This window comes from Lolium perenne, chromosome 5 (assembly GCF_019359855.2).
Source record: "Lolium perenne isolate Kyuss_39 chromosome 5, Kyuss_2.0, whole genome shotgun sequence".
Classification (NCBI taxonomy): Eukaryota; Viridiplantae; Streptophyta; class Magnoliopsida; order Poales; family Poaceae; genus Lolium; species Lolium perenne.
Window position 1 is genome coordinate 18,190,123 of NC_067248.2, and position 25,218 is coordinate 18,215,340.

Here is a 25,218-nt window from a genome sequence, read left to right on the forward strand (position 1 = left end):
AACTGTGGAAGGAAATTATACCAAAAATCCTATTTTTCCAGATGACGAAGGAAGCCAGAAGGGGGAGCCGAGGGGACCCAAGGTGGGCCAGGACCACGAGGCCGCCGCGGCCCATGGCCTGGCCGCGCCACCTGGTGGTGAGGGGGCCCCACAACCCCTTTCGCCTCCTTTTCTTCGCGAAATCCTTCGTCCCGAAGACCTAAGCCACAGGGGTACCTCACGAAGAGTTACAGCCGCCTCTGCGGGGCGGAGAAGACCAGAGAGAAAAGAGCTCTCCGGCGGCTGAGATCCGCCGGGGAAATTCCTCCCGGAGGGGGAAATCGACGCCATCGTCACCGTCATCGAGCTGGACATCATCTCCATCATCATCACCGCCGTCTCCACCGCTGGACATCGTCACCGCCGTAGCAATTTGGGTTTGATCTTGATTGTTTGATAGGGGAAACTCTCCCAGTATCGATTTCTACTTGTTGTTGATGCTATTGAGTGAAACCATTGAACCAAGGTTTATGTTCAGATTGTTATTCATCATCATATCACCTCTGATCATGTTCCATATGATGTCTCGTGAGTAGTTCGTTTAGTTCTTGAGGACATGGGTGAAGTCTAAATGTTAGTAGTGAACTATGGTTGAGTAATATTCAATGTTATGATATTTAAGTTGTGGTGTTATTCTTCTAGTGGTGTCATGTGAACGTCGACTACATGACACTTCACCTTTATGGGCCTAGGGGAATGCATCTTGTACTCGTTTGCCAATTGCGGGGTTGCCGGAGTGACAGAAACCTAAGCCCCCGTTGGTATATCGATGCAGGATGGATAGCAGGATCTCAGAGTTTAAGGCTGTGGTTAGATTTATTCTTAATTACTTTCTTGTAGTTGCGGATGCTTGCAAGGGGTATAATCACAAGTATGTATTAGTCCTAGGAAGGGCGGTACATTAGCATAGGTTCACCCACACAACACTTATCAAAACAATGAAGATTATTTAGCCATATGTAGCGAAAGCACTAGACTAAAATTCCGTGTGTCCTCGAGAACGTTTGGTCATTATAAGTAAACAAACCGGCTTGTCCTTTGTGCTAAAAAGGATTGGGCCACTCGCTGCAATTGTTACTCTCGCACTTTACTTACTCGTACTTTATTCACCTGTTACATCAAAACCCCCTGAATACTTGTCTGTGAGCATCTACAGTGAATCCTTCATCGAAACTGCTTGTCAACATCTTCTGCTCCTCGTTGGGATCGACATTCTTACTTATCGAAGATACTACGATACACCCCCTATACTTGTGGGTCATCAGAGCTCTTGAGGTGAAAGAGGCCCTTGCGAAGTCTATGCTTGTCGAGGCTGAAGCCAAGGCTAGGCTCATGGATGTCGATGCCAAGTCCATGGTCTTGGAGGTCGAAGCCAAGATCATGGCCGAGGAGAACCGGGTCATGCTCACCGACTTGGCCACCATCTTTGACCCAGTGCAAAGGGCTTTGATTGAGAAGAAGCAAAAGATGATCATATCGCGCGATGCTTGAAGGACAATGGCGTAGATGAATGTCTTTTGAGTGAAAGTAGCCACCTTTTGGGTGAAACTTTCCACTTTTTGGAGAAATTATAAGATATTATCTTGTTTTACATATTTGGGAGAAACTTGCCACTAGTTGGCGCTGCCCCTGGAGGCCAATGGCAAATGTTTTCCGTATTATTTAGTTGTCAATTTTCTATTTTTTGAACACATTTGATTTTCGAGAACTTTTGGAGAATACATCACACTCTTTTACCCTGTTGCCGCCTCATCCCCCTTCCGGCCCCTATCCAGCCCAGTTGTAGCCCATGAACGTCTTGCATAGTTGCATTTTATGTGTCAGCAAAGCCCACGCACCAACCCGAGGAAGACACGAACTTGGCTCGCTCTCTTACGCCGAGGCCGAGGCCGAGCCGGCCAGACCTCGTTGCCAGCTCGCCGCCTCCTCCCGCCACCCACCCACGGCCCCCGGTCTCTGCTACGCGCGCTCGCCGCCCCGTCGTCCTCTCCTCCTTCGCTGGTCCGCGTCGCCTCCCGGCTCCAGCCATGCCGGCCGCCGCTTCTACCGCCTGCTAGCCGCGCCTGCCTGCGCCGCCACACTGGCGCCCCGCCTCCGCGCCGGAACCTGAACGCAGCAGGCCAGCAGCCGATCCCCGGCTCCCCCCCTCCAGTCCTTCTGCTCTCCGAGGACCCACCAAGCCCTAAAGTAATTTCTACTAATTTACATCCATATCAATTTCCTTCTGTATTCTGTATATGTGTCTTGGAGACTTGGACTGCAGTCTTGAATTAAGACATTTGTTACCAGCAGTATCATTTTATTTAAGTAGAACGAAACTATTCTATCCGTCAGTGTCGGTACCCAACAGATCACCGACCCACCCCATGGTCTGAACAAATTTTACAGAACGAAGCAACTCCACAACCTGAAACAGCTGTTGTGTTGTGCTGTCAGTGACAGGACCGCCGAAATAGAACCTTCGATCTACATCCACTAAGAATCGAGTCCAAAGTGTGCATTCATTGTGCAATCGAGCCATTTCTATGCTTCAACAGGACAACTTTTTCAGGGTAGTATGCAAGGGCTTCATTTTTGGCCCGGAGCTTTCTCCAGTACTGTCTCCGCTACTGCTTGCTAGTTTCTAGTAACCAAGTTCTTTTCGAAAGCCACCGGAATGCCAGAAAAAGAGTGGATGATGCAGTGGCTGTAGTCAATGTTGAGAAAATCGCTTATCGGGTTCAACTCGGTCGGCTGACGATTAGCGATTAATAGGCAAATCGGACGATTAATCGGGCGATAAATGAGTTAATCAGACGATAAATGAATTTATCGGCTAATCGATGACCACTGAATAGGGATTAATCGGGCGATTAATCGTTGAATCGGACGATTTTTTGAACAGTGGCTGTAGTAATAGAACACAGGGTAGGCTAGAAAACCAAGCTGAAAAGTGCAGTGATTGGAAGAACTATAAACGTGCAGAAAGTAACGCTGCATGATTTATTTCTCATCGCGGTGTTCTTCTGATAGCCGATGCCTGTTTCAGTATTACATTTTTGGTGCGGAGCTTGCTCCAGTACTGTCTCTGCTACTGCTTACTAGTTTCTAGTAACCAAGTGCTTTTCGAAAGCCACCAGAATGCCAAAATATGAGTGGATGATGCAGTGGTTGTAGGTATAGAACACAAGGTAGGCTAGAAAAGCAAGCTGAAAAGTGCACTTGATGGGAAGAACTATAAAAGTGCAGAAAGTATCGCTGCATGATTTATTTCTCGTCGCGGCGTTCTTCTGATAGCCGGTGCCTGTTTCAGTATTACATTTTTTTTTCTTTCCATGTTGTTGAAGTTAATAGCTCTTTCTGGATTCAGATTCACGTTTGGCATCAACCGAAGTATGGACCTTGCTCCTTTCAAGCTGGATATTGACGAGCTGCTAGATGATTATGCCAAGGTAGTTTTTGTCTCATGGAGTTCATCTAGTTGTGTCATGTTCATACCAAATGTTAAATAAGTAGCATCCTTTGCATTTCTTTGTGGCAGGAAAATTGCACGTCATTCACCGATTTCAAGAGAGTGTGGATGGCCAAAAAGTTCTCTTACATCTATGAGGGCAGACCCAAGACAAACTCTGGTGTTTTCATGCAGTCACTCTTTTTGCATTGTATTGGTAGGCTATGGTTTCCTGGAAATTGGCACTTCACTGCAGATAATATTTTTTGCAGAACTGCTGATGCATTTTCCCTTTCATGTATTCACATAGGCTATATGACTTCCCAAAGTTCTCTATGCCAGAGGTTGGCTGGGCTTTACTGCCTTTACTGTCTTTATGAGTGCCAACCATACAAGCCACACTTCAAAATTTATCTGTCTCTTGGTAAGGTATATTTTGTTACTCCGTAGTCACTAATTTAAGGTTTATTGGAGTTTGAAGATTAATGCGCTGAATGTGCCCATGCAACAGAGGAGTGCAAACAACTCAAAGAGTTCGTCATGGAGGCTAAGCAGAGCGGAGTTGGTCTCGTACCAGCACTTGTCAAAAGGATGCTAGACAAAGGCATGTTTTTGTTTGGATTCATCAATTTGCTTGGTGACCATGGGGCCAAGCAGGTTGATGAATTCAATGCATTCCAGACTAAGCGGGTGAAATTTGCCTGTAACAAGTACGTGGATTTACCTCTTTACCATCTGTCATCATTAGCATTTTGTATTTTCTTCTTGTAGGGTAGTAAGCTGTTCCTTCGCTATATTCTATGTGTGCAAACAAGAACACATTACTTATGAGTACTTACTAATATTCTGAATTCTATGTTTATGCTGCAGGTTATTTGCAAATACTCAAATAGGGAGATATACGCACACAGACTTGGTAAGTTTAGTATCTTTGCATATATCATTGCTTTTATTTCCTTTCATGTCGTCTTTTTAGATTCATTTAACATACTTTGGGGCATTGCCACATAAGGAGAGTGTTATCATTTGTTCTGTGCACCTCCCTGCCTAACCCCCCTCTGTTCTGCCAATGTTAGTGGTTTGCGCATGCTGTAACCATTCTTGTTAATGGTTTGAATAAGGAATTGCTGTGTTGTGAGCGATGATACTCATACTCTTCTGTTGCTGACACATCTATATGCATCTAGGGTGAGGAGCTTGAACTTGATACCATCAAGAAATTGTCAATGGACTACGCTAAAGCCAAAGAATCAGCATTCTCAGGTGCTTATCTGTTACCATCATCTTCTTGTACTATCTGGAATTCCATTAGCATTATTAGAGCTGCCAATGACCCTACCGCTATCCCTTCGTCATTCCCTTTTACATTGACAGAGTTGAGCCAAACGGTTGATGTGGAAGATGCCAAGCACATCCTTCAGAATGACAAACTGCTGGGCGACAGGGTAGGGGAAATCGTGAAAGAGTGGGATGCCCAGAAGGAAGAGTTCTACCAGAAAACCGGTGTGTCTCCCGGTGATGAACTGGCGGTGGTTGACAATGACGAACCAGGAGAATTCCTGAACGAAAACGATGGCCACACTGAACTGGCGGTGATTGACAATGACAAAACAGGAGAATTCTACGATGAAGACGGGGGATTTGATGAGTTAGAGCAGCTTCTGCTGGAATAAGGAGCTTGCAGTAGACCCTGAAGAATAACTGAAGAAGTTGCTGCTCTGCTCACATCCTTGCTCGTGCCATTGTGTTGCGACATGAAATCGACTGCCATTTGGATGTGGGATCTTGAAACCGTTTTGTTACCATAACATTGTTTTTTTTTGAGGAAACAACGGGGGGCGATCGCCCACCTGAACTCAATTTTCCATTAATGCGGAGTGGATTACACGGGGGGCATAAAGCCTACAAAATTAGGTCTGGGGCGGCATACCGCGCCCAAACAGAGCGAGAGTGAGAGATGGGGAAGTTGGAAACAGGGGAACACAGGGGTGAGGTGAAAGACAGAGTCTAAGAGATAGAGATAGCGTGGCACCAAGAGAGCAGGGTGCTTGTGTCGACCCTAGGGGGGGCGCGGACGACCCACAGGCGGAGATGGTCTACCAACATGGCTAGAATGCGCGGAGTAGACATAAAATCTGCATCAAACACCATTCTGTTGCGGGATTTCCAGACAGTCCACAAGAGAGCTAAGATGACCGTGTTGCGCGCTTCCGGGTGCATGGGAGGTAAGTCTTCGGAGAGAGCATCAACGAGGGCCGGAACGTCGGCGCCCACATGGGGGCGACCTGAGGGGAAGACGACATTCCAAAGGGGGCGGAGGCGGGGGCATCCAACAAACAAATGCGAGGTGTCCTCTAGTTGATTCAGGCAGAAGGGGCAGTCCGGGGAGGGCACACATCCGAAACGGTGTAGCAGCGCCCGTGTCCTGGTCTTGTGGAGGCGTAGTATCCAAAAGAACACCCGCACCTTTAGAGGCGCAAAGCAGGCCCAGTTGACGTCTTGCCCTGGGACAATACAACCCGAGGAGTGGAGGGAGCGGTAGACGCTTCCAGTGGAGAAGTCGGTCGATGGGCCGAGCGATACAGAGCGAATGTCCGGCGACGAAGCGAGGGAGATCCGGGCGAGGCAAGCATGGATGAACTCCATCTCGCCAGCGGCTGCTGCAGAAACTCGGTGAACAAGTGGAACCTCAACCACTCCATTCTCGAGGGCGTCGGCAACAGTGGCGAGGGGGCGGAGGCAGTGGGAGAAGGCCGCGGGGAGGGCTGCCGACAGGGGGCCCAACGGAGTCCAAGCATCGTGCCAGAGCGAGGTGGTGCGCCCGTCGCGGGGTTCAACTCTTGTAATGGAGCGGTATAGTGGAATGAGCGACTGGAAGCACTTCCAAGCGGGGGTGGCCACCTGCGGGCGGGCACCGAGGTAACTGCGCTTCACCCACCTGGTCCACGGGGAGTCCCGTCCAGTGAACAAACCATGCAACGCTTTCAGCAGGAGACATTTGTTCTGGAGACCAAGATCGATGACACCCAGTCCCCCTTCGGACCGCAGACGGCAGACATAGTCCCAGGCAACTTGGCAGTCACCACCGGAGCATTTATCTTTTGCCTTCCAGAGCATCGCCCGTCGAGGCCTGTCCATTTTTGAGAGTGTCCCTTTCGGGATTGGTAGAACAGACATGGCGAATGACGGGAGGGCTGACAGGACTGCCGTAGTGAGGGTAAGGCGCCCGCCTATTGGGAGCAAGGACGTCCGCCATCCGGGGATGCGCTTGGAGATCTTGACGGAGAGGAATTCCAGCGCAGCCGCAGGCAGTTTGTGGTCCGAGAGCGGCAATCCAAGGTATGTCTGCGGGGAAGGATGAGACGGGACAGCCGAGGATGCTTGCAAGATCCGATGCCAGCTCAGAGGTGACACCACCGACGGGGACGAAGGTGCTCTTGTGGAAGTTAATGTGAAGACCCGTGGCCTGCGAGAAGAGGTCGAGGAGCTCGCGGAGGCGACGGACTTGGGAGTGTTCAGCTCTCAGGATCAGAAGGGTATCATCTGCATACTGGATCACAGGACATGGAAGGTCGTCAACAAGAGGGTGCAACAGGCGGTCGCCACCCGCCTCCATGGCGATGAGGCAGGGGAGGAGGTCGGCGACGGCCAAGTACAGGTATGGTGACAGGGGGTCCCCTTGGCGCAGCCCATTCTTGCAAGAAATCCATCGCCCAGGAACACCATTCAGCAGCACAGCGGTCCGCCCAGTGTTAAGAATTGCGGAGATCCAGGATCGAAACAGGGGGCCGAGGCCACGTGCATCCAGAATAGCATCCAGCGCCTCCTAGTTGACGGAGTCAAATGCTTTCTTAAAGTCAAGCTTGAGCACCACAGCCGGGGATCCTCGGGCTCGACAGCTTTGGACCACATCCGCGGCGTAGAGGAAGTTGTCGACTATGTTCCGCCCCTTAACAAATCCAGACTGTTCAAAGGAGATGAGGCGCTCGATGCAGTGTTGCAGCCGTGTCGTAAGGATCCGGGTGATAATCTTCATAACACAATTCTGAAGCGAGATGGGGCGGAAGCCATCAGCAGTTAGCACATCCTCCTTCTTCGGAATGAGAGAAATAAACGCTCGGTTGATTCCGTCGAGGGGCGCCACCCCGTCGAAGAAATCCTGAAGGAAGGCCATGAGGTCTGGACTGACAACATCCCAGAAGGTGCGGAAGAACGCGGGGCCAAAGCCATCGGGGCCTGGGCTGCTATCCACGCGCATAGCCCAAACGGCGTCTTTTGCCTCCTGCAGGGTAAAAGGTCTTTCCAGCTCCTGCAAACCTGCAACTCGCGGCATGGCGGCGCGAAGGTCGAAGCCCCACATCGGGGGGGTGGAGGCGCCGAGAAGGCCAACATAGAAGTTATGCAATAATTCAGCTTTTTCTGCATGGTTGTACACGACCCTGTCGCCATCATGAAGGACTTTGATCTGATTTTTCCTGAGGCGCGCCGACGCGCATGCATGGAAGAATTTGGTATTATCTTCACCAAAACGGCATAGGCGAAACGTGAACCGCTGCTTCCAGTAGGTGTCCAGGGCCTTGTATTCCAAGGAGAGGCGCAAACGGACGCAATCCCTCAGCAGTTTTTCAGGGGGCAACAGGGTTCGGAGTTCTTCAGTAAGGTCAAGTAGCTCAATCACCTTTCTGCAGTTAGAGACCACCTCGGCAGGGCGACGCCGGTTTTTGGCCCATTTTTTAGACTCAGCACGGGCCCATTTAAGAGTGTTGCACAGTCTCCGCGAAGCACAGGGAAGTGACCGGTTCTGCGGTCGGGCCCAGACGGAGGCCACAAGGGCCCGGTACTCGGGGGAGAAAGCCCATGTCTTCTCATATCTGAAAATCTGAGATTTCGGAGCGCGGGAAGAGGCAGTCAGTAGAAGGGGCACATGATCCGAGGTGTTCCGAACCAGTGAGTGGAGAGTCGAGTTGAATAAACGAGCACCCCAGGCAAGGTTGATGAAAGCACGGTCCAGCCTCACCAGAGTAGGGTTGGCCCTAGAGTTGGTCCAGGTGAACCGCCGGTCAATCAGCGGCAGTTCTTGAAGAGCTAGCTCGTCAACAAGGTCATTCAGGCTATCCGCGGCGCCCGCATCAAAGTTGTCGTTGTTCCTGTCAGAAGCATACCGGGCGATGTTGAAGTCTCCAACCAAGAGCCAGGCATCCGAGTCGAGATCGGAGAGCGATCGCATTTCCGAGAGGAAGTCCTCGCGGCGAGCTCGGTCGCAGGGGCGTAGATGTTTGTGACGGTGAAGCGGACGCCGTCCTCGACAAGTTCAAAAGTCGAGGAGAGCGAGAATTGGAGGGCGCGGTCGGAGAGGTGGGTGACGAACCGCGAGTCCCATGCTGTGGCGATGCCCCCCGACGCACCGATGGACGGTAAGAGGGAGAACGACGAGAACCCAGGCGGCAGGAACGATGCAGCTTTTTGTGTAGGGATCGACTGAAGCTTTGTTTCCTGGAGGCAGATCACATGCAGGGGCTGAGCCGACAGGTTCATTTTCACGTCCAGGCATTTATCAGGATCGTTGAGACCGCGAATGTTCCAAGAGGAGAGCAGGAGTTGCCTAAAGCGATTTACATCCATGTTTCTGAGCGGAGCACCAGCGAAAAAACCCAACAAAACGAAGAACAACTGGTACTGAGCCCGAGTACAGCAAACATGCATGGTCTGAGCATGGGACAGGCCCCAATCCCTGGAACTATATGTACATGGAGAAACAGAGACAGTGGAACAGGCTCCACTCTCGGGTGAAGAACAAACAGCAAAACGTGCGTATCTAGACTATACAACAGATGGGGCACGCACACTACGGGGGATGGAGCAGGCAGAGAGACGCAAAGGTTGGAGGCGGGCATCGCGCGCGGGAGGAGCAGCAACGCACGCGCACAGAAGCCAAAATTTGCCCGCCTCGCCAGGATCGGCGTAGCTCTCATGGGGCAGCTTCCTGCACCGCGGCCGCGGACAGAAGGTCGCTGACGTCCTTGTCGGGAAGCTGGCAAGCACGGGCCATGGCAACGATCTCATCGGTGCGGAATGGCGGAGGGACGGAGGCGGACGGAGCTGCGTGCCCGTCGCCAGCCTTCATCGCCTTGAGCCGGACTGCGCGCTCCAGCACGGACTCGAACAGGGGCCCGCCCATGTCACGCACACGGGCGCTGCGCTTCGAAGGCACAGCACCGGGCGGCGGTGGCGGAGCTGCAACGGAAGAGGCCGGCGCGGCGACAGGTGCAGCTACCTTGGCAGGGCGCCCGCGCTTCCTGGGCGCGGGGACTGGCGCCGGGGCCTGCACTGGCGCGGGGGCAGCGACCTGCATGTCGACGTGGGCAGGGGCTGGCGCCGGTGCCTGCACAGACTCAGGCGTAGCGAGCTGCAAGGTGACGGTGGCGGGGGCAGCGGCGGCGCGGAGAGCAGGGGACAAGTCCCTGGCTGCTGGGTTGACTCCCACGCCCGCAGGGAGCACGCCACGGTAAGGAACCAGGTCCAGGGGCGAGGCGCAGGTCGTGGCCTCTGCGAGGACGCGGACCGACAGGCATGCGGCCAGCCATGTATATATTTCTAATTTTGTGATATTTCCATGTAGCATGTATTGGGTCTTCTGATTAGTGGAATGTTCCATTTTTGCATGCATCTATCTACATGTGCCACTGAAGCGCTCCATGTACATTTGCATTCATTATCCATAGTTTATTGTAGGTTCTGCTGGGTTTGTTGATACACTTTCCCAGAGGAACAACAATGAGCTTGTTGATATACTTTTCCAGAGCAACAACAATGAAATTCACAGTATACCAAAAAGGGAGGGCGTAACGCGGGGCAAAACAAAAAGAATGCAAGAAAAAACACTCCATCGCCGGGATTTGAACCCGGGTCGCCTGGGTGAAAGCCAGGTATCCTAACCGGGCTGGACGACGATGGATTTATGTACGAAAGATAGCTCACCATTTCTTATTTTAATTTTTAAGCATAAATCTGATAAATGTATGGATATTTTAAAGTTAAATAGCACCGCATGTGCTACTTCCAGTTAGTACTTAGTACAAACAAATACTGCACTTATTGTCATATCGTGTTTTATCAGAAGAATTGCTCTGGTGGTGATAATGCTAGCTGTTGACAACGGCGTACATGCTTGTAGACAAATCATGCAAGCACATCGGTCTTGTTCTGCAAATGGTAATGGTTGTCGGCGTCGCATGCTGTAACTATTTCAGTTCCTGGTTTGAATAAAGTATTGCTGTGCTTTGTGAGCGATGATACTCTTATTCTTTTATGTTACTGATACATCAATCTGCATCTAGGGTGAGGAGCTTGAACTTGATACCATCAAGAAATTGGCAATGGACTACGCGAAAGCCAAAGAATCAGCGTTCGCATGTGCTTATATGTTGCCATCATCTTCTTGTACTATCTGCAATTTTTTAGAAGAACCTATCTGGAATTTCGCTAGCATTATTAGAACTCTCAATGACCCTACCGCTATCTTTCATCATTCCCTTCTACATTGACAGAGGTGAGCCAAACGGTTGATGTGAAAGATGCCAAGCACATCCTTCAGAATGATAAACTGCCGGGCGAAAGGGTAGAGGAAATCATGAAAGAGTGGGATGCCCAGAAGGAAGAGTTCTACCAGAAAACCGGTGTGTCTCCCGGTGATGAATTGGCAGTGGTTGACAACGACGAATCAGGAGAATTCCACGATGAGAACAATGGCCACACTGAACTGGCGGTGATTGACAACGACAAATCAGGAGAATTCTATGATGAAAACGATGGTTTTGATGAGTTAGATCAGCTTCTGCTAGAATGAGGAGCTTCCAGTACACCCTGAATAATTGAAGAACTGCTGCTCTGCTCATATCTCTGCTGGCGCCACATAGTGTTTCGACATTAAATCTTTGTCATTTGGCTGACTTGGGATTTTGAAAGCGTTTTTTTAATGTAACATTGTCGTGAGGAAAAACTTCTATGAGCTCTATTTTGCGATATTTCCATGTAACAAATATGGTGTCCTCTTCCAGAGAGTACAGATTTTTTGCATGCTTTTATGTACATATGCCACTGATGCGCTTTACGTGTACATTAATAATTCACAGTTTATTTGTAGGTTCTGTTGCTCACAGTTTGTTGATGTATTTTCCCAGAGACAACAACAATGAAATCCATAGCATACTGCTGCTCACGGTTTGTTGATATATTTTCCCAGAGCCAACAACAATGAAATTAAAAATACAGGGAGGGCGTAACGCCGGAACAGGGGAAAAAGTAAGAAAAATACAAAAAGAGCTCCATCGCCGGGATTTGAACCCGGGTCGCCTGGGTGAAAGCCAGGTATCCTAACCGGGCTGGACGACGATGGACTTGTTGTCTACTGCAGACAACTTGTTTCTCTATACTTATAACAATTGCTCGTTTCTTTCCAACCTTGACTTCAAACAAATTGATTCGGCCCACCCACAGATCTTTGTTTGCAATATTATGCATTACTCTGATAAAATGTATGGAGCAGAAGCATCAAGTTATGCTATTGAAAATTAGTTCCTCTAGCAGTTCCGGTTATTGATCTGATAGTGACAATGCTAGCTGTTGACAAGGGAGAACATTCTTGTAGGAAAATCGTGCAAGCACATCCGTCGGGATGAAGATGCAATGAAGATCGGCAACCAAATAACATGTTGCTTCGATACTCATCCAAGTGCCGTGCCGTGAGGACTAAAGAAACATAGCACTCACAATACAAAAGGGATTAACACCGGTCCTTATAAATTAAAGGCAACTTCAAAATCATGTGCAAGCTATTTATTAGGTTTGTCAAATACTTTCTCTGTTCCTGAATACTTCCTCCATCCTAAAAATAAGTGTGTTAATTTTTTTCTAGATATGGATGTATCTGCAACTTGGATATGTTCATATACATTTATATCTAGATAAAACTAAGACATTTATTTTAGAACAGAGGTAGTATAAAACTAAGTAGTTTGTACGGAGTAACAAGAATTTAACAATGTTAGGGATCAACTTCTAGACTAATTATTTTCAGAAAATTCTTGAATCTATCATGGCGTGTAGGGGAAAGAGCAACTGACACTCTTCCCATGATTCGGCATCTCTTTGAAATACTTATAATCTGCCTAACCTTTCAGCTATCAACTCATTCAAATGATAAGCTAGTCCGGGCTTAACTGAGTTTAAGATCACATTTCGTTTTACGAATGTTTCATCAGCTGAAGTTTAAATGTGGCCTGATTGGGGAAGCTGAAAGAATGTTATGTGTTGCCGGCTGCATGTGTTTGAAATGTTTGCTGGAGTACAATTTTAGCAGCAAATGTTTACCGATAAACTATAGCAAGCAGTAACTTTTCAACAACGATTAAACACTTGCAGAGACCATAAAAAACAAAATTTGTTGTAAATCTTTTCAGATAGATACAAATCAATAAAGCCTTGAGCCAACAAGGGATGCTGTTTGAGACGACTTTTTAGAGCATCTCCACTCGTCTCCCCGACGAGGCCCCCGAGCGACGTTTTTTCCATCCGGACGGCGAAATTCGGTCCAGTCGCGCCCCCGGTTTCTCGTTTTCGTCCGGATTTGGCCCTTCATCCATCCGGCAAGCCCACGCCATCCCCGGTCCCGCGGGGCGTGCTCGGGGACTCCGGACGAGTGAAAAGCGGGGAAGGGCCCGATCTGTCGGCGACTCGACACACGAACCCCACCGCCATCTCGATCAAAATCTTCCCCACCCCTCGTATTTCTCTCGCCGCCGGCACCACCCAGCCGGCTTGTTGCCCAGATTTCGCCGTCCCTCCTTCTCCACCTGCCTATATTCCGCCGTCTTTCGACGAAGGCGTATCTGGCTGCTCCTCCGCCGGCCTGTTTTGTGGCTTTGGCCTACTCCTCGTCGCTCGCGGCTCGGGTTGCCTCGACCACGCCCGTCAGGTGTTCGTCCATTTGCCTCGCCGGCCATGGACTCAGACGAAGAGGAGGAGCAGATGTTCGTCGAGCTTATGCGAGAAGAGATGGCAGCCGCCGCCCAAGACGAGGAGCACATGATGATCCTCGGTTTCTTGTCAAGCATGTACGCCGGACTGGCAACTGGTCGACGTGGTGGGTCGGCACCAGGTTGCCGGAAGTGCAAGCCGAGACAACGAATGGAGGGTCGGCACCAGGTCGCCGGAAGCTGATTTTCGCCCAATTTGTTTCAGCATTTTTCTAAATCTTGTTCGCCGAACTTGTTAAATTTTATGTCGAATTTGATTGAAATATGTCAAATGCCCCAAGTTGGGGGTGTCCTGCCGGGGGGACGGCTGGAACTTCGGCGCTCCCCAGGCCTAATTTTCCTCCAATCCGGACGAAAATTTCGCCGGATTTGGGCGTGGGGAGCGCCAACGAGTGGAGATGCTCTTAGACTGGTTGTTTCTAGGCAACTCATCAATCCAACATGGCGTGCACACGAAAGAGAAGATATGATCACTTCATGTCCATTAGTTTACTGTTTGAAATATATATAATCCATTGGGTATATATTTCCTAAGACTTGAGCCTCTGATGTACTCAAAGTGTATTTCCTATGACTTGGACCTTGGATTTCAATGTGATTCGGGGAGGCAACGATGTGTAGGAAAACCACCTGGGTGGAGTAGTTGTTCTGATTGGATTTTCTCTTTATTAGGATGCGAGGCTCCGATGCTACCTGTTCGGTAGCCTTTTGTTGTTGGAAAGCTGTTTAGAATGGACGATCATTAGGTTATTGTTTTCTGGGACTAGAAGAACAGTTCTTGGTTAATACATACACTGATACACATATCAAAAAGACGTTTTACACTCCAATGGTAACTTGCCTAGATTTGAAAACCATCAAATATTCCTACAGCCCTACCACAACAATTAATTAATTAATATACTAATACAACACCGAACTTTACACCTTCCACATGTATGACGTTTTACACTCCAATGGTAACTTGCCTAGATTTGTAAACAATCCAATATCCCTACAGCCCTAGCACAACAACGACTAATTAATATACTAACACAACACCGAATTTTACACCTTCCATCAGAAGGCGCGTCTACGAATTTGGATGATTAACATTCAGCAACTTTGAGAGCTAATGTGTGCAAAAACAATTAAGACCGAAGTAGCACTTTAAGATTTATCATGATTGCACTTTCACCAAAACATTGTATATTTATGGTGAAGTAAATCATGCAGGGAAGAAGTATGGTATATGGCAAGCCAAAAGGACATAAAACACGCACACATGTTTGCTTGATTCTTCCTGGCTACCCAAACAATCAGGGTGTGAATTAGCAATATGCAATAACTTAATTATGCTCTACCCAAAGTGGAAGTGACTATGAGCAGTAGCTAAAATGCTGTTTTGCTGCAATTATGCAATCTGTTAATTCAGGTCGGCATTTCAATAGGCAAGGGGAAAAACATTCAATTAGTACACAGAGCAGACAGAGGCCGGAAGTATAACACTGACTTAGAATCACAGTTACTGCCGTCTCAAAATACATGCAAATTCAAAATTGAGGGAACTTACTTGTTGACCTTTGTACCGCTAAATTCCTGCAGAGGAAAAGAAACATGCCTGGTCTAAAGGGGTGACACTTTGCCTATTCAGAGAATTCATTCCAACCGGGTGAAATGTTTGAATTGGAGCAGTTCAAGCGGAGAAATACATATATCTAAAAATGCATAATGTAATGAAAACTAGATGACAAATCCTTATAAATACATATAAATTTAACAGTGTTCACAAAGAAAAAAAAACAGGTTTAACCGAACAATAATCAACTAAAAGTTAACCATTCCTCATAAATACATATAAAAAGTAAAGATGACATAGACATCTTATGCAAGCCGTTTATTACGCCACTCAAATAAATGGACAAATAACATAGGCCCAACATCCTGTGCAAGCTGTTTATTAATTACGTTCGGTCGGGCAAATAACATAGGCCCATAGGTAGGATGAACTTGTAGACTAATTGCTTCCAGGGAACTCTTGCATCCAGCATGGGGTGTATATAAAAGACTTGATATGCTCCATTTCATTAGCTAACTCTTTGAACCAATAATAATCCTTTGGGTACATATTTCCTAATTCTTCAATCTTGGAGCCATTCAAATGATATGCCAGACATGTCTGCTTTGATGCAGTCAAGAAGACAATCTCTTCATTTGGGTGAAACCCAAGTAACTCAATGTCATAAAATAAATCTCTCATGTCTTTTAATGAGTAACCATGATCAACCATGTTTTTGTCTTCAACATCCCCATCAGAGCTCCAATCAAATTTCTCCTCGGTTGTTTCTTTGTTGTTGTCTTGTTGAAACTCAGAATCACGGAACATGCTGCAGTTAATATCTTCTACTAAGACCCATTTAACTGGTGTGCGAAACAGCTGATGACAGGGCATCTGCGTAAGGTCTTTGTCGTGCTTCAACATGCACACCATCTGACCACAAGATTCATTAAGGATCCAAACTCAAGCCTGCAGATATCCCTATCCCTACGCGAGCTCGTATCAAGTGCCACAAAGTACAAACCATTTCCCGATTTTGCTATTTTAATCCCCAGATAGTGCTCCGCGTTAAGACCCATTGGTGGTTCAATTACGCTGTATGTATTGTTAGACAATGATACTCTGCAAAGTCAAATAATCGTTGCGCGAACATGTATTAAAAACCCTATGTCAGTAAGAGAAAATTCGGATTAAACATTATAAACAGAGCACGTACGTACCTCATAAGGAAATCAGTCTGACAGTGTAGATAAAGTGCTCCCCGAAAATAGGCAGCTGAGAGTTTGCTGCGACGCGCTCAGATCTTACCAGCAGTCCCTACTGCATCTCCTTCTCGGACGAAATCCTTCTCCTCCCAACAGCCCGCCTTGGACGAGTAAACAAACATCTTGCACAGGGATGGCAGCCATTGTGATTCCTCCATCGAGGGTCTGGCTCCTCTCCACGACGGTAGTAAGCGAGAGTGGGAATTTTGACCACCTTGTAGTAGGGTGATACCGTGGGATCATACACTAGACGAGAACGGTACCTCACGTTCCCTGCACCGCGCTTAGCCGGGCCGGACTTTAGTGAAAGCGGTTTGGGCCGGAAAGGGAAGGGATCGACGTACTCGGATGAATCAGCCCATGGCCGATACCCATGTGGTCTCCCAACGATTTCGTTTTGGTAAGATATTTTTTACTAGCCTTTATTATTGCATATAAGTACTTCCTCCAAGCGCGTTCTGTGAGATCGGCGTATCATATTGAGTGGCGACATCAGTATAATGGGCAAACTTGTCGTGATCTAGTTCAAGGTACTGCGCTTGATAATCCTATATGGAAAATTCTATGGAAGCTAAACGTACCAGCCAAAGTCAAAATTTTCTGTTGGCGTGCATTGCATGGAATCTTACCCCTCAAATCGATTCTCGTTAATCGGCATATTGGAACATCATGTCAGTATCCTGTGTGCAATTTGTTCCCTGAAGATGTTTTACATATGCTTTTCCAATGCCAAACTGCTGTTGATCTATGGCGAGCTCTGGGACTAGATGATATAATACATGATGCAGATGAATCTCGGTGATCACATGGGTACGTGAGCACGCACTTTCTACCCGACACGTGTCTAACGCCGTCTATTCTGTCGTTAGCATGAGATGAGGTGGGAACGATCACACTCCCTCTCTCCAAAACAACCTCTAAAGCTGCTCCATTTGCGATTGAGAACCAAATCTAAAGCCCCATTTCTTTCTTCAGTTACATACAAGCAATCGCCACGGCCGGCACCGCCGCCACCCGATCGTCCCGCCCTCGAGAAGCTCCAGCAAGCCTGCATCGGAGAGGACGGCCAGAGATGCAGGGCGCCAAGAGGACGGCCGCCCAAATCGAGTCAACGGGGGACCGCGGGGGCAACCATGGTGGCGCAAATCGATTTCTTCCCATTCTGTCATAAAACGCTCTGGTCACCGGCGGGAGACACGAGCGACAAGATGTGCTCGAGCGCTGCGTTGGCGGTGGCGAGGTGCCCTGCGGTGGGCGCGACGACGCAGTTGAGGAGCAGGTGGATGAGGCAGAGGCAGCGCTCGTCGGATCGGGATTCTCGCGCGACGCGGCCTCCCGGCACTCGCCCATGGCCGCCTCTCCTCGCACGCCATAGCCTCCCGGCGCTAGGCCACGGCCGCCATTTTTCGCGCGCCGCTGAAAGAACATCTCTCATATTATGTTTTGAGTGTTTGATGCCAATGTATGTGATACACTAATGTTTGGTTAAGTGGTACAGGGATTATATAGATATATTTGTATGTGTGTTGGATGTGGTCAGTGCTATCAAAAAGAATCAACAAAAAGTTCATCAGGCCGGATAATCCGGGCCGGATATTTCCAAAATATCCGGCCCCCAGTTTTTCGGCTAAGGACTTGAGGAATTGCTGCTCAATACACTTCTGGATAGGGGCCGGACATTTGCCCGGATATTGTCCCGGTTTTGTCCAAAGGCCGGATTATCCGGGCCGGACATTTCGGAAATTTCCGGCCCCCTCGAAAATGGCTAAGGACCTGAAGAAAAGCTTGTCTGGATAGAGGCCGGATTTTTGGCCGGACATTGTCCCGGTTTTGTACCTGAGGCCGGATTATCCGGGGGGGGGGGGGGGGGGCGGATTATCCGGCCCTTACTTAGGCCGGATTATCCGGCCCACGGAAGCCCCGACGGCTGGATTTTGGGGAGGGGTATTTATACCCCTCTTCTTCTTCCTTCCCCCTTTGCTCAATCATTGCAAGAAATATCTGCCAAGCTTCACCACCATTAGAGCCACCTCAAGAACACAAGATTTGCAAGATCTCCTTCCTCCCCCAACCAAAGCTCTTGATCTTTGGAGATTCGAAGGAGAAGACACCGATCTACATCCTCACCGAAGCGTTTCTCATTTCCCCCTCATTTGTATGAGGGATCTCATGCTAGTGTTCCTATTTGGTTCCCTAGTTGATTTGTGTTGATGTATTGTTGTTGATTGTTGTGTTGTAACAGATTTGGGAGCCTCCAATTCGGTTGTGGATGTGTGCCCCAAGAACCTTGTAAAGGCCCGGTTTCCGCCTCGAGGAAATCCCTTAGTGGAAGTGGGCTAGGCCTTCATGGCGTTGCTCACAGAAGATCTGAGTGAAGCCTTCGTGGCTGTTGGTTTGGCTTTCGTAGCAACCACACTCCTCCAAACGTAGACGTACCTTCTTGCAAAGGAAGGGAACTACGGGAATCATCTCCGTGTCATCGCGTACTCCACTCTCGGTTACCTCTATCCTATTCTATCTCTTATATATTGCGTAGCTATATCTTGCTTAGTTGATAACCTTGTCATATAGGGAAATTCACTTAGTTGCATATCTAGAGAATTTACCTTTGTGTCAAGCCTAAATTGAAAAAGAACTAAAAATTGGTTAGCACCTATTCACCCCCCCTCTAGGTGCGGCATACGATCCTTTCAATTGGTATCAGAGTCTCGGCTCTTATTTCGGGCTTAACCGCCTAAGAGTATGCCGGACGATGGGCCTGCGAAAGAGGCCGCTAAGATGGTCACCATGGATGACATCAATTCGTTGAGGTCCTCCATGGAAGCTCAAATGGAAAGCATGAGAAAGATGATTTCCGAGCTTTTGACTCCGGTCCTTCCTAGGGCTCCCGTCGTAGAGGTAAAGGACACGGGTGTGTTAGAAGAGGGAGGTGCTTCGGCATTACCCGCATCTACCAAACCCGTGGATGGTGATAACTCAACTAGTGGAGGTGAGAGCTACAATCGTGTGGCTCCACCTTTTCTATCTCCCGATATACCGGTTCCCCATCCTCATATGAACATTCGGGGCGACCCACCTAAGTTTTCCGTTGATAATTTCGATACTTGGCAATTTGAGTTTCGCTCTCATGTTTGCAGTGCCTCCAATGAACTTTGGAGAATCATCGTGGATGGCTTCAAGCCATACAACCCCGACAAGTTGACTAGAAGAGAAGCGGTTGATAGTCAACTCAACAACACCGCCTTGCACATGATTCAAACTAGTGTGGGGACAAAGGATTTGTCTCGTGTTCGGAACTACACCACCGCCAAGGAAGCTTGGGATGGTTTGGCCGCTAGTTGCATTGGAAGTGAGAGCACGAGAAGGAACAAGTATAATGCTCTTCGGAATAAAGCCGAAGGATTCATGAGGCTACCGGATGAAGATCATGAAGTCATGTATGGAAGACTTCTCACCGTTGCCGATTCCTTCCGGCTTATTGGTGCCACCCACATCAATGACTCTTGGATCAAGGAGAAGTACATTGAATGCATGATGTCGTTTGTACCCATTGACGTCAAGACTCTTGTCGGTAGAGAATGCTATCCCTCTCTCACTTCTCAACAAGTCGTGCACGAGATGCAAGCTCTCAAGGTGCTTGAGCAAAACTCTCATGATTCTCGCAATCGAGCTCTTGGGATGACAAAAGGGTCCAACCTTGCCTTGGCGGTCAACTCCGTTGAAGAAGGGATCCCTCAAGAATCTTATAGGGCATCTTGGAGTATGTCCTATCCGGAAGACTTGGAACACCACTACCATGATCACATGGCATTCCATGCTAACTCTTTTTGGGTTGACCCATCCAAGGCCAAGGAAGACAACATCAAGAGAAACAACTCAAGGGGGTTCACAAGTTCGGGCCCAAGGACAAGATCTTGCTACAATTGTGATGACAAGCGTCATTTCATTGCCGAGTGCCCCTATGAGAATAGGGAGAATCATAGTGGAAGGCTCATTCCCAAGGACAAGAGCAAAGACTCAAAGGGCAAATATTCAAAAGCTCCCAAGAAGAAGTTCTACAACAACAAGACCAAGAAGGGCAAGAGGCCCTCAAAAGTTGTGCTAGTGACTAGGGAAGAATATTCTTCCGATGAAGTTGAAAGCTCTAGTGATGATGAAGATGAAGAAAGCTCAAAGGAAGTAGCCACCATTGTCACCACCAACATTCCCTCTTCATCTCTCTTTGAATCCCCCAATGAAAATCCTCATATCAAGAATGCACATTGCTTCATGGCAAGGTCCTCCTTGGACACATCTATTGTGCTATCAACTCAAGAAGAATATACCTCCGGAGATGATGATGTTGATGATGAAGAAGATGCAACCTCTAATGGATTGGTCGCTCTTGCCTCCCTCTCCACTAACTCTTCATCACCAAGTGAATCCCCCAATGAGGTCATTCATGTGGAGGAAGAAAGTTGCCTCATGGCTAAATCCTCCGAGGTATCATCCCCTAACCCCTCTACGCCTAACATTTCAAATGATCTAGGGGTTGATCTTGCTAGTCTAAAAGTGAAACAAGAAATGCTTGAGTTTGATGATTTCATTCTTAACCTACAAGGTAATACTAAAAAGCATGTTTCAAATCTCATGGTTCGTATGGCTCAACTAAATGGTACTCTTGAGAAAAAAATGCCAAATAGAGAGAGAAGACTCTCTTGAACTACATGCTCTTAGAAATGCCCTTGAGGAAAGTCAAGAAACCATAGCTTATCTTGAAGAGAGGTTAGAAAATCTTGGAGATCCTCAAGATAAAATTAACAAGCTCACTAAAGCTAGAGATCTTGCTAGAGCTAAGTCTAAAGTGCTTTCAAAGGAAAAGGCCAAATTTGGTGTTGATCATGAGAAACTTGTGAGAGATCTAGATGATCTAGACAAGGCACACAAAGCCTTGAAGAGTGAATACTCTCTCCTCTCCAAGTCTTATGAGCAACTTCAAATTAGGCTCGCTTCATATGACATACCTAGCACCTCTACTCCTTTATGTGATCATGCAAACATTATTGAGGAAAATGCTAGGTTGAAGGATGAACTTGCTAAGGCCTCCTCTCCCCAAAGTAAACTTTCCTTGGATGATCTTTTGAGTAAGCAAAGATCAAACAATGGGAAGGAGGGCCTTGGTTACAATGCCAAGGCAAAGAAGGCAAACAAGCAAAAGGCCAAGCCCGCACAAGAGAAGAAGAAAGCCATCACTAATGGTGAAGCCTCCAAGGGCAAAACCATAAATGATGATGATGCGGGAATTGCTAACCCTCACTATGTTTTATTTAAAGATTATTATGGTGATGTTTATGCTAAATATGTTGGCACATATGATGGTTATGTTGCTTGGTCTATTTGGGTCCCAAAGACCCTTGTTGCTAACAAAAGAGGACCCATTGCGAAATGGGTACCTAAATCCAAGAATTGATCTCATGTAGGACTATGCCGCCGGAGGTTCAAAATGGGTACTTGATAGTGGATGTACAAGTCATATGACCGGCGGCAAGAACCTCGTCAAGGAGTTGAGGCCTAACATAAACAACATCACCGTCTCCTTTGGAGATAATTCTACATCCGAGGTATTGGGTTTTGGCAAGATTGTGGTTGCACACAACATCACTCTTGTGGATGTCATGCTTGTCAAAACCCTTGGTTACAATTTACTTTCCGTTTCCGCCCTTGGCAAGATGGGTTTTGCCATCTTTATTGATAATGATATTGTGGTCCTCTTGTGGAGCAAGACTCTAAAAGTCGCTTTCGTTGGGTATCGCGAACATAATTTGTATGTGGTGGACTTTTCGGGGACCACCACTTCAAATGTGATGTGCCTATTCGGAAAGGCGGATGTGGGTTGGTTGTGGCATCGCCGCTTGGCCCATGTCAACATGAGAACTTTGCAAAGTCTTCACAAGGGGAACCATATTGTGGGACTAATGGAAAATGTGTCTTTTGCCAAAGATCGTGTTTGTAGGGCTTGTGTTGAAGGAAAAATGCATGACTCTCCGCATCCAAGCAAGACCATTATCTCTTCCAAGAGGATCTTAGAGCTCCTTCATGTGGATCTCTTTGGTCCCGTTACTCATGCAAGTCTTGGTGCGAAGAAACATTGCTTGGTGATTGTTGATGAAAACTCAAGATACACTTGGGTCTACTTTCTCAAGACGAAAGATGAGACTCAACAAATATTCATTGACTTTGCTACCGAGGTGCAACGCCAACACAACCTCCTCATTATGGCAATAAGAAGTGACAACGGCTCCGAGTTCAAGAACTATACACTCAATGATTTTCTTAGTGATGAGGGGATTCGTCATCAATATTCCGCTGCTTACACCCCTCAACAAAATGGTGTTGCGGAGAGGAAGAACCGGACTCTTATGGATATGGCAAGATCTATGATGGCAGAGTATAAATCCCGCTATAATTTTTGGGCCGAAGCCATCTCCACCGCTTGCCACTCTTCTAACCGGCTCTATCTCCGCAAGGGATTGAACAAGACTCCATATGAAATACTCACCGGGAACAAGCCTAATATCTCATACTTCAAAGTTTTCGGGTGTAAGTGTTTCTACAAAATCAAAGGAGTTCGTTTATCTAAATTTGCTCCTAAAGCTTTGGAGGGTATATTTGTTGGTTACGGTGCCGAATCTCACACTTATAGAGTCTATGATATAGCCTCCAGGATTATCATCGAATCTTGTAGTGTGAGGTTCGAAGAAAATGATGGCTCCCAAGTGGGGCAAGTTGATGTATGTGCAGGTGATGAAATACCTCAAGATGCCATAGTAAGAATGGGTGTGGGATTTTTCCGCCCCATTGAGGGACACGGTGTGGCGTCTCGGGAAGGACTATGCTCTACCACGGTGGAGCCCTCATCTTCTCAACATCAACAAACCCCATCTCTAGAAGCAAATAATGCACCAACCCAAGAACAAGAACAAAACCCTCCCTCTTGTGTGCAAGATCAAGGACAAGATCAAGGACAAGATCAACCACGGATTCATGATAGATCCGATGAATATCCTTTCAACATTCTCCTCTCACCGGATAATGTCCAAGATCAAGCACATGAGGATGAGCAACCTCAAGTAATTGAGGAAGCTCAAGTTGAAGGTCAAGACGGGGACCCAAATGATCAAGTTGATCAAGTGACACCTCCAAGGCCAAGAAGAACCAAGGAGGAGATCGAGGCCCGTCGTCTAGCAAGAAGAGATAGGAACCTTGAACTTCGTGGACACACTCATGACAAGGTCCTTGGTGATGTAAGGGCAAAAGTTTCCACAAGAAGGCAATTGGCTAACTTTAGCAATCATCATGCTTATATCTCCTTAGTGGAACCCAAGAAAGTATTTGAAGCCCTTGAAGATTCGGATTGGTTGGAAGCTATGCACGAGGAACTCAACAACTTCAAGCGCAACAAAGTGTGGACCTTAGTAAAGAAGCCAAAGGAGTGCCGCAATGTTATAGGCACTAAATGGATTTTCAAGAACAAGCAAGATGAGTTTGGAAATGTTGTGAGGAATGATACGTCTCCGACGTATCGATAATTTCTTATGTTCCATGCCACATTATTGATGTTATCTACATGTTTTATGCACACTTTATGTCATATTCATGCATTTTCTGGAACTAACCTATTAACAAGATGCCGAAGTGCCGATTCTTTGTTTCTGCTGTTTTTGGTTTCAGAAATCCTAGTAATGAAATATTCTCGGAATTGGACGAAATCAACGCCCAGGGTCCTATTTTGCCACGAAGCTTCCAGAAGACCGAAGAGGAGACGAAGTGGGGCCACGAGGTGGCCACACCCTAGGGCGGCGCGGCCCCCCCCTTGGCCGCGCGGCCCTGTGGTGTGGGCCCCTCGTGCCGCCTTGATGGCGTGTAACTCACACGTTCGTTGGGAACCCCAAGAGGAAGGTATGATGCGCACAGCAGCAAGTTTTCCCTCAGAAAGAAACCAAGGTTTATCGAACCAGGAGGAGCCAAGAAGCACGTTGAAGGTTGATGGCGGCGGGATGTAGTGCGGCGCAACACCAGGGATTCCGGTGCCAACGTGGAACCTGCACAACACAACCAAAGTACTTTGCCCCAACGAAACAGTGAGGTTGTCAATCTCACCGGCTTGCTGTAACAAAGGATTAACCGTATTGTGTGGAAGATGATTGTTTGCAGAAAACAGTAGAACAAAGTATTGCAAGATGATTGTATTTCAAGATAGAGAATTGGACCGGGGTCCACAGTTCACTAGAGGTGTCTCTCCCATAAGATAAACAGCATGTTGGGTGAACAAATTACAGTTGGGCAATTGACAAATAAAGAGGGCATGACCATGCACATACATATTATGATGAGTATAGTGAGATTTAATTGGGCATTACGACAAAGTACATAGACCGCCATCCAGCATGCATCTATGCCTAAAAAGTCCACCTTCAGGTTATCATCCGAACCCCCTCCAGTATTAAGTTGCTAACAACAGACAATTGCATTAAGTATTGCGCGTAATGTAACTAGTAACTACATCCTTGAACATAGCACTAATGTTTTATCCCTAGTGGCAACAGCACATCCACAACCTTAGAACTTTTGTCACGTCCCGAGATATCAATGGAGGCATGAACCCACTATCGAGCATAAATACTCCCTCTTGGAGTTACAAGCATCTACTTGGCCAGAGCATCTACTAGTAACGGAGAGCATGCAAGATCATAAACAACACATAGACATAACTTTGATAATCAACATAACAAGTATTCTCTATTCATCGGATCCCAACAAACGCAACATATAGAATTACGGATAGATGATCTTGATCATGTTAGGCAGCTCACAAGATCCGACAATGAAGCACAATGGGGAGAAGACAACCATCTAGCTACTGCTATGGACCCA

General features: G+C 47.5%; 3 protein-coding genes, 1 long non-coding RNA gene and 2 other non-coding genes across 6 annotated transcripts; 1 reads left to right on the forward strand and 5 right to left on the reverse strand.

Annotated features, from left to right (window-relative positions):
• The first annotated feature begins 1,873 nt into the window (after positions 1–1,873).
• Positions 1,874–5,340, forward strand: LOC127298849 (uncharacterized). Its single transcript, XM_051328707.2, has 8 exons — positions 1,874–2,226; positions 3,389–3,470; positions 3,560–3,686; positions 3,780–3,893; positions 3,981–4,179; positions 4,340–4,385; positions 4,657–4,732; positions 4,844–5,340. The coding sequence occupies exons 2-8, from the start codon at positions 3,414–3,416 to the stop codon at positions 5,140–5,142; spliced, it is 918 nt and encodes a 305-aa protein (XP_051184667.1). The 5' UTR covers positions 1,874–2,226; positions 3,389–3,413; the 3' UTR covers positions 5,143–5,340.
• A 136-nt stretch (positions 5,341–5,476) lies between these two features.
• Positions 5,477–6,646, reverse strand: LOC139831418 (uncharacterized). The gene has a single exon (XM_071820689.1). It carries the CDS (start codon positions 6,644–6,646, stop codon positions 5,477–5,479), a length of 1,170 nt encoding a protein of 389 aa, XP_071676790.1.
• A 649-nt stretch (positions 6,647–7,295) lies between these two features.
• Positions 7,296–9,091, reverse strand: LOC139831419 (uncharacterized). The gene is made up of 2 exons (XM_071820690.1): positions 8,724–9,091; positions 7,296–8,616 (listed from the first exon to the last, which is right to left on the reverse strand). Exons 1-2 carry the CDS (start codon positions 9,089–9,091, stop codon positions 7,296–7,298), a joined length of 1,689 nt encoding a protein of 562 aa, XP_071676791.1.
• A 1,259-nt stretch (positions 9,092–10,350) lies between these two features.
• Positions 10,351–10,424, reverse strand: TRNAE-UUC (transfer RNA glutamic acid (anticodon UUC)). The gene has a single exon. It is a non-coding gene; the product is annotated as a tRNA-Glu (tRNA).
• Positions 10,425–11,791: 1,367 nt separating this feature from the next.
• On the reverse strand, positions 11,792–11,865 carry TRNAE-UUC (transfer RNA glutamic acid (anticodon UUC)). The gene has a single exon. It is a non-coding gene; the product is annotated as a tRNA-Glu (tRNA).
• A 3,351-nt stretch (positions 11,866–15,216) lies between these two features.
• Positions 15,217–16,594, reverse strand: LOC127298848 (uncharacterized). Its single transcript, XR_007850160.1, has 2 exons — positions 16,261–16,594; positions 15,217–16,162 (listed from the first exon to the last, which is right to left on the reverse strand). It is a non-coding gene; the product is annotated as an uncharacterized lncRNA (long non-coding RNA).
• Positions 16,595–25,218: the final 8,624 nt, after the last annotated feature.

What these genes read in the sequence shown, in the direction of transcription:
- LOC127298849 (XM_051328707.2), top strand. Translation starts at nt 3,414, where the DNA reads ATGGACCTTGCTCCTTTCAAGCTGGATATTGACGAGCTGCTAGATGAT. An exon ending in ACTCTTTTTGCATTGTATTG is followed by an intron (nt 3,687 to 3,779) that starts GTAGGCTATGGT and finishes GTATTCACATAG; the next exon opens with GCTATATGACTTCCCAAAGT. An exon ending in GTGAAATTTGCCTGTAACAA is followed by an intron (nt 4,180 to 4,339) that starts GTACGTGGATTT and finishes TTTATGCTGCAG; the next exon opens with GTTATTTGCAAATACTCAAA.
- LOC139831418 (XM_071820689.1), bottom strand. Translation starts at nt 6,646, where the DNA reads ATGTCTGTTCTACCAATCCCGAAAGGGACACTCTCAAAAATGGACAGG.
- LOC139831419 (XM_071820690.1), bottom strand. Translation starts at nt 9,091, where the DNA reads ATGGATGTAAATCGCTTTAGGCAACTCCTGCTCTCCTCTTGGAACATT. An exon ending in ATCTACGCCCCTGCGACCGA is followed by an intron (nt 8,617 to 8,723) that starts GCTCGCCGCGAG and finishes TGCTTCTGACAG; the next exon opens with GAACAACGACAACTTTGATG.